This window comes from Osmerus eperlanus, chromosome 3 (genome assembly GCF_963692335.1).
Source record: "Osmerus eperlanus chromosome 3, fOsmEpe2.1, whole genome shotgun sequence".
Taxonomy (NCBI): domain Eukaryota; kingdom Metazoa; phylum Chordata; class Actinopteri; order Osmeriformes; family Osmeridae; genus Osmerus; species Osmerus eperlanus.
In genome coordinates this window covers 20,775,606-20,784,245 of record NC_085020.1, presented here as the reverse complement: position 1 = coordinate 20,784,245, position 8,640 = coordinate 20,775,606, and the positions used below count along the sequence as shown (strand labels likewise).

At 44.6% G+C, this 8,640-nt stretch overlaps 2 protein-coding genes across 2 annotated transcripts in view; both read left to right on the top strand.

Moving 5' to 3' along the window:
• Positions 1-226: 226 nt before the first annotated feature.
• On the top strand, positions 227-1,047 carry LOC134017799 (stonustoxin subunit beta-like; the record flags this gene model as incomplete). The annotated part of the gene is made up of 1 exon (XM_062457830.1): positions 227-1,047. A coding segment is annotated over one exon (624 nt), but the record flags the coding sequence as incomplete, so codon positions are not given.
• Positions 1,048-7,163: 6,116 nt separating this feature from the next.
• The window catches only part of LOC134017038 (NACHT, LRR and PYD domains-containing protein 3-like), a 101,577-nt gene continuing 100,100 nt past the window's right edge, over positions 7,164-8,640 (top strand). The window contains exons 1-2 of the mRNA XM_062456284.1: positions 7,164-7,277; positions 8,325-8,607. Coding sequence (XP_062312268.1) covers positions 8,334-8,607 — 274 coding nt within the window. The 5' untranslated portion in view covers positions 7,164-7,277; positions 8,325-8,333. The remainder of the gene's footprint in view (positions 7,278-8,324; positions 8,608-8,640) is intronic.

Sequence of the window (8,640 nt, the reverse complement as noted above, 5' to 3'; positions counted from 1 at the left end):
CTCCCCTCCTCCTTTCGTCTCTCCATCTCTCTTCTCCTCCCCCTCCCCTGCCTCCTCCATCCCCCAACATGTGAAGGGAACAGGAGGAGGATAGAAAGATGGAGTGATGGGGGCATATCAGGGGTAAGGAGATGAGGGATGATGGAGGGAGAACAGAATGAGAGAGAATGAAAGGAAGAGAGGGAGAGTGGAAGAGAGGAATGGAGGGAGGGACAGAGCAGGATAGAGAGGTTGGAACAGAGAGAGAGAGAGAGAGAGGCATTCTAATGTGAATGATGATGAGTATTATATTGTGTCTTGGTCTCCCCCATCAGATGCCTGTAAGCTCACACTGGACCCAAACACAGCACACAGAGAACTCTCTCTGTCTGAGGAGAACAGAAAGGTGATAAAAAGAGAGAAGCAGCCGTATCCTGATCACCCAGAGAGATTTGACTACCGTCCACAGGTGCTGTGTAGAGAGGGTCTTTCTGGGCGCTGTTACTGGGAGGCAGAGTGGAGTAGAGGAAAGGTTTCTATAGCAGTGACATATAAAGGAATCAGCAGGAGAGGAGAGGGTTATGACTGTAAGCTTGGATACAATAACAAGTCCTGGAGTCTGTACTGTGATGATGACAGTTACTCTGCCAGGCACAATAAGAAGAGCACTGCCATACCTGCCCCCCCCTCCAGCTCCCACAGAGTAGGAGTGCATCTGGACTGGCCGGCCGGCACTCTGTCCTTCTACACAGTCTCCTCTGACACACTGACCCACCTGCACACATTCCACAGCACATTCACTGAGCCCCTCTATCCTGGGTTCTGGGTTTATGACTTTGACTCCTCAGTGTCCCTGTGTCAGATAGAATAACCCACACATACTCTCACACACTGTGCTCACATAGATGTCATTGAAGATTGAACTGATGGAATTGATATCCCAGAGTGTTTGTAAATATTGGTGTGTGTAGAATGTTTGTTTTGTTTTAATTGTTGACAAACAGCAATCTTGTCTTTGATCTCAGTCCCACTGAATGTGATGAACTAAATAGTGTCATACTGAATAAATAAGGAGAAATAAAGATGTTTTATACAGGATGATAGAAGACATGCTGTGTGTTTGTTGGTGACCCAGTGGCCTTAGACACACACACACACACACACACACTGGAAACACTACATTTTATTGCACCTCATAGCACAAAGTAAAAAACACAAATGTCAATGTCAAAATAGCAAACGCCCCTCAGACAGAACTGTATATGCAGCGCTGTATGGTGACAATTGACGTTGTGTCCTTGGGCAAGGCACTTCACCCTACTTGCTTCGGGGGGAATGTCCCTGTACTTACTGTAAGTCGCTCTGGATAAGAGCGTCTGCTAAATGACTAAATGTAAATGTAAAATGTATGGTGAATTAGACCTACAGTTATGACAACTCGCTCAACCATTGCGCATGTATTTTCTTATGTAATTAACTAAATGTCTAGATGTTTGTGGAGGTAATATTATTTAACAAAAAAGCTGTATGATACACTTGGATCAACATGACACAAGCAATTGATAACGTAGGAAACAGCAGACAATTGTAGGCTACATAATCATTCTCATGAATGTACCAGAGCATTGGAAATCTGTTCATTGTGATCTGAGAAATGTAGGTACCAAAGCCACTGAGAAAAACTGTCATCCCCGACATCACAGGCACTGCACTATCTATCTATCATTCCAGACATCTGTGTGTCACTGACATCTTACTCACATGCTGCATCACAGGCACTGCACTATCTATCTATCATTCCAGACATCTGTGTGTCACTGACATCTTACTCACCTGCTGCATCACAGGCACTGCACTATCTATCATTCCAGACATCTGTGTGTCACTGACATCTTACTCACCTGCTGCATCACAGGCACTGCACTATCTATCTATCATTCCAGAAATCTGTGTGTCACTGACATCTTACTTACCGGCTGCATCACAGGCACTGCACTATCTATCTATCATTCCAGAAATCTGTGTGTCACTGACATCTTACTCACCTGCTGCATCACAGGCACTGCACTATCTATCATTCCAGAAATCTGTGTGTCACTGACATCTTACTCACCGACTGCATCACAGGCACTGTGACCTATATATAATTCCAGGAATCTGTGTGTGTCACCGACCTTATCACAGGCACTGTGCCCTATCTATCTACAGTTCCAGGAATTTGTGTGTGTGCCTCACCGACATCTTAATCACCAACTGCATCACGGGCACTGTGCCCTTGTGGACAATAAAGTCAATCAATCTCCTGAAGTAGCCAACAGGGAGCAGAAGGTCGAGGGTGCAGGTATTACAGACTTTGTAACAATAAAACACCTTTGCTCATCCCATGACTCGTTTATCATGTGCAGGGTCAAAAGGTAGAACAGTTTAGGTTTCATTCTGAGAGCCTCTGCATTTCAGAGAAATGGCCTGACAATGATCATAAAGATCATACAAGATATAACGTTAGCTGGCTTGTTTGACCAAGACCAATGATATGTGAGGTTAAATATGAGAGGGAACAGAGGAGGCGAGGGTGCAGAAATTGCACACTTCGTAACAATAAAACACACTGTGCAGGGTCAAAAAGGAGAGGTGACAGTGAGACCCAGTCTCCTGTCCTATTACCAGACAAACTGAATGCCTTCTACGCTCACTTTGAAAGGGGCACTGACCCCCTTGCAGTAGAGTTACCTGAAGGCCTAGCCAGTGGTGTGCCTACATTAACTGTAGCTTCACAAAGATCAACCCTCGCAAGGCACCTGGCCCAGGTATATTAGGTAGCCCTCAGGGGTTGCGCTGACCAGCTAGCAGGGGTCTTCAGTGACATCTTCAACCTCTCCCTCAGCCTGTCTGTACTCTCCACCTACTTCAAGAGGACCACCATCGTCCCTGTGCCCAAGAACACCAAGGTCACCTGCATGAACGACTATCGCCCGATAGCGCTGACCTCTGTCATCATGAAGTGCTTTGAGCGGCTAGTCAAATCATTCATTTTCTCCCCGCTGCCTCCCACCCTGGACCCTATGCAGGTTGCATAAGTTTTAGGGTCGGTATCACTCAGCTGAACCACACTTGTGGTACGTGTCCTGCAGCAGATTGGTCATTGAGTGCTCTGTTAACTACTTTCTGGTATTGAATAAAGAATTTGTATTAATATTGCATCTTGACTATTTGAGCATACAGTGTCTTCAGAATTTTTCCATTACAACTGCTACCTTAGGAACATTGGCATCGCAAAAGCATATAAATGCCAACATAAGATTCAAGCTTCTGGGTGAAAAACGCATTGACCAAATTTCTCTACCTACTGATTAAAAAATAGTTATTTTCAGTAGGCCTATCTTGTTTTTCCTTTTTTTGAATACGGGGTATTGTGTAAAATATTTGTTTCCCCGCAGTGATTAGACATGTTTTTGATAGCGACTATATGACCAGACTTTGACCTGTTGTATTGTCCGGAACCTGTATATATCTATAATGTTCCAGAGACACTCCTGGAAGCAGCACAAACAGCATCAACAGATTTCTTCTTCAGTACGAAGGACAATGCCTGCTTGACTTGACGTTGTGTTTGTGAATTCAGACCAGGAGAAAGCAGAGGTAAGTCCCTCCAGGGATCATGTTCAGGTCAGGTAGGAAGTGAGGATGATTCTAGTTGAATGCTCAGACCTACAATCCTCCTGAATGGAGGACCAGGGTGGTCAAGAGACACAGCTGAACCGTTGGAACATGTGGTTGGACACTCACATGAATAACTGTATCTAGTAGAGAGTGAAGGATTTTAATGGTTTAATGGTAATATTAGTTTGTCAGTAGTTAGTGTTTCATGGTACTGAAGGTGATTTTGAGTACAAATGTACAGTACAGATCCTTGGTCATTCCTGTTAATCATTGTCTACAGTACAGATGTCTACTGGACTGGGTGTTCTTACAGAACATGTGATGACAGAGAGAGCAGTTTCAGAGAAGGCAGTAAAGATGCTTTGGATAAGATTACACTGTTCATTATGTCTCTTGAGTTAAGGTTGTTGAAAGTGATAATGTGTTAAATAATAGAATATAATCCAATGTCGATATAGCAGAGTTATACTTGTCTGATGTTTCCCTCTGTCTCTCCATCTCTCTGCATAATACACACACTACACACACCTGCCTCTCTCTCTCCCTCTGTCTCTCTGTCCATTACTCTCTCCATCTCTCTGCATAATGAACACACACCACACACACACACCTGCCTCTCTCTCTCCCTCTGTCTCTCTGTCCATTACTCTCTCCATCTCTCTGCATAATGAACACACCACACACACACACACCTGCCTCTCTCTGTCTCTGTGTCTCTCACTCCAGTGTTGCATGAGAGTTCTGGTAGGGGTTAATAGTGTGTTATATGTAAATGTGTCTCTTTGTGCAGGGTTGGTTTCAGGGGGTTTATGTTAATGTCTAAACATCCTAAACCGTACTTTCTCACACGGTTCTTACTGATATTTATCCAAATCAACATCCAGTACAGGGTGTAGCGGGGTTTGCTCATTTAAAGATAGAAATACTTAATTTATCATAAAGTCTGGGGCACCACCCTAATATTGGTTTAGGACATTAGGGAATCCTATGTTTAATATGTAATAATCAGTCTAATCTTAAGTCGTGAATTCTATGAAAGTAGAGCAGATCAGATAACGTGAGTGATACGTGAATATTATACACAATGATTTATTTAGGAGAATGTAATTATAATGAACAAATACCAGATAAGTTATGGGTTAGTCAGAGTAGTACAGTGGCTGGATGCAAATGAGGGCGAGCAACACAATGGCTGTGTAGAGCGCGTGTAAAGGGGGGAGGGAGAGAGAGAGAGGGGTAGAGAGGGACAGGTAGGCCTTTGTGGTAACAATGGACGAGCAAGGGCAACTGACTTAGCAAGGGTTAAGCTAACTCATTTGTAAAATACAATCAAACATCAACATGGACAAGCGTAGAGTGCCGTATTTCATACAAGAAGAGCAAACATTAATTTAGAACAAATACGAAGACTTTAAGAGCATAACTAGAGTAAAGCCAAGTAAGACAGCATTCATCTAGTCTGGATCAAAGCCCACCCTATATCAGACTCTAATGACACCAAGTAAGACAGCATTCATCTAGTCTGGATCAAAGCCCACCCTATTACAGACTCTAATGACACCAAGTAAGACAGCATTCATCTAGTCTGGATCAAAGCCCACCCTATATCAGACTCTAATGACACCAAGTAAGACAGCATTCATCTAGTCTGGATCAAAGCCCACCCTATATCAGACTCTAATGACACCAAGTAAGACAGCATTCATCTAGTCTGGATCAAAGCCCACCCTATTACAGACTCTAATGACACCAAGTAAGACAGCATTCATCTAGTCTGGATCAAAGCCCACACTATATCAGACTCTAATGACACCAAGTAAGACAGCATTCATCTAGTCTGGATCAAAGCCCACCCTATATCAGACTCTAATGACACCAAGTAAGACAGCATTCATCTAGTCTGGATCAAAGCCCACCCTATTACAGACTCTAATGACACCAAGTAAGACAGCATTCATCTAGTCTGGATCAAAGCCCACCTTATATCAGAATAAGGCATGTTTATGAGTGCTGATGGACCTTCACTCCTCTTCCACTTGTGTTTGGTGCTACTGCTTGCTGTGTATCTGCCAGCATGTTCTTTGTCTCTCTGTCAGGATGTTCTGTAGCAGCACAGTGTACTTCACCTGTTTCTCTACTAGACTACCAGGAATACAATACGCATCACGATATTTTGAACAACATTTTAAATAAAACTGAAATTCAACTAACAGATTTATTTCCAAAACATTAAACATTTTCAATCATTTTCTTTGTTGTACATACGTAAGGGATAATGTATAGAGCGCCGGTCATTATCGGGAAAATAAGCCCCGACAGGGCGAACAGCACCCCGACGGGAAGCGGTGGAACACCTGGTTGACCTACGTCTGGTGTGTAGGTCCTCCCTCCACCCTGGGGGGTTATGGGGGAACTGATCACTTCCTGCCCTCCTCTCCAAGGCTGTATTCATACCAGGTGTGTCTCTGACTGCTCTATTGCAGCTCCCCCAGCTCTCTAATCACATGACCAACAGGCTGCTGGAGAGCCTTCATTTGTGTCCAGCTGGTCTAATGCTAGGGCCCCTGAAGAGGTGACTAATACCAGAAGAAACACTTTGAGGATCTCTCTCTCTCTCTCTCTCTCTCTCTCTCTCTCTCTCTCTCTCTCTCTCTCTCTCTCTCTCTCTCTCTCTCTCTCTCTCTCTCTCTCTCTCTCTCTCTCTCTCTCTCTCTCTCTCTCTCTCTCTCTCTCTCTCATATATTTACACATACAGGACACTGATACAAACACGTTCACACATATACACAGTGTACATTCTCTATCTTTTTCTCTATCTCTCTCTCCTTCCCGTCAAGATTAAGATTTTTTTGAAAAAGATCTAAAGTGCGAGTCACAACACGCCTTAACCAGGATCAAATCCTCCCCCTTTGTCTCCTTTACCTCCTCTCTACTCCTCCCCCTCTCTCCTCCTCACCCCCTGTCTCCTTTACCCCCTCTCTCCTCCTCTACTCCTCCCCCTCTCTCCTCCTCACCCCGTCTCCTTTACCTCCTCTCTCCTCCTCACCCCCTGTGTCCTTTACCTCCTCTCTCCTCCTCTACTCCTCCCCCTCTCTCCTCCTCACCCCCTGTCTCCTTTACCCCCTCTCTCCTCCTCTACTCCTCCCCCTCTCTCCTCCTCACCCCCTGTCTCCTTTACCTCCTCTCTCCTCCTCTACACCTCCCCCTCTCTCCTCCTCACCCCCTGTCTCCTTTACCCCCTCTCTCCTCCTCTACTCCTCCCCCTCTCTCCTCCTCACCCCCTCTCTCCTTTACCTCCTCTCTCCTCCTCTACACCTCCCCCTCTCCTTCAAACCTCTGCCTTTCTCCCATCCTGTTTGGGCATGCATGCACCCTTACATAAGAAAGTTCCAGTACTGAGACTCCAAACAGGATCAACCAAGAGTGAGGGGTATATATATTTGGACTTGAATAATATGTACAGAATGTTCCATGAACAGTACCAATACCAACAGCAGTAAGAGTAGTCTTTAACGTTGGGATCAGATGAGTACAAGGCAGCACTACAGGTGATCAGACTGTCAGCATTACAGCAGACACACACAGAACGAGATGGATCACAGAGAGGAGGCTGAGGGTGAAACCAGAGTTTTATAAAGGTCAGTAGAAGGTGTTTATTCATATGTTGGAGAGTGAAGGATTTACTGTCAGTCCAGAATAGGTTATGAGTAAGTAAATTAGCATCTCTATTCCTGGTCTGATGTGTTATCCTTTCAAATACTGACGTGTTTGTTTATCAGCATAGATCCTAGGCTGCACAGTATACCATTATTTCATGTCCATTAAACATGTCTAGTGTGTCTGTAAATGTGATCAGAGGCTACTGTGAGGATGTACTGTGTTATCAGTAAACAGTGGCCAGGGAAGGAGACAGACTATGACATTTAACAAGAAAACTGTACATGTGTAATCAAGGGTCTATTTAGACTACTTTGGTCCTCTATAGACTGGGGAGCTAGTGCTAACAGCTTTTGATTGTCGGTCAGAGAGATGGCTAGCCCATGACAACCCATGATGACAAACTTTCATTGTCAATTGTCAGGCATTCATGACGCACCGCAGAGTCCAAGACAAATTTCCCTGATCGGGAAAATAAAGTTCATCGTATCGTATTCAATACACCATCTAGTGTACACCTGTTCCATGTGTTCCTCTGTGCATTGGTGAATGTGTCATTTGCACTGTGCAAGAGTATCCTGAGCATGAGAAAGACCCTGATCAGAGACAGGGCAGAGAGAGGAGGGTTCTGGCAGGGCAGGTGATCAGAGACAGGGCAGAGAGAGGAGTGTTCTGGCAGGGCAGGTGATCAGAGACAGGGCAGAGAGAGGAGGGTTCTGGCAGGGCAGGTGATCAGAGACAGGGCAGAGAGAGGAGGGTTCTGGCAGGGCAGGTGATCAGAGACAGGGCAGAGAGAGGAGGGTTCTGGCAGGGCAGGTGATCAGAGACAGGGCAGAGAGAGTGTTGTGAAGTGTGAAAAATGTTGTGAAGTGTGAAAAAAAAAGATTCTGAAAGAGAACAACAATACTTGTGTGATGGCAATGGCTTTTAACATACTAATTTAGAAACATCTTGTGTCACTTAAAGTCTAGTTTTTAAGAAATGTTTGAACTTTATATACTAAGCAACACACAATCCACTTTCTCCAGTGATCCACAATGGCCACAAGTAATAAAACGCACCTGTTGAAAACTCTGGAGCAGCTTGGGGAAAAGGAGCTGAAGACGTTTAAATGGTACCTGCAGGATAAAGTTCTGGATGGGTTTGATCCCATCCCAAAGAGCAGGTTGGAGGGACCTGCCAGAACAGACACAGTGGATAGGATGGAGGAGACATACACACTGGAAGGAGCTCTGAAGATCACTGTGAAGATCCTGAGAAAGATGGATCAGAATAATCTTGCTGAGCGGCTGATGGGTAAGTGTTCTATGGGTATTAGTATTGTTATTTTATCCCAAATTGGAA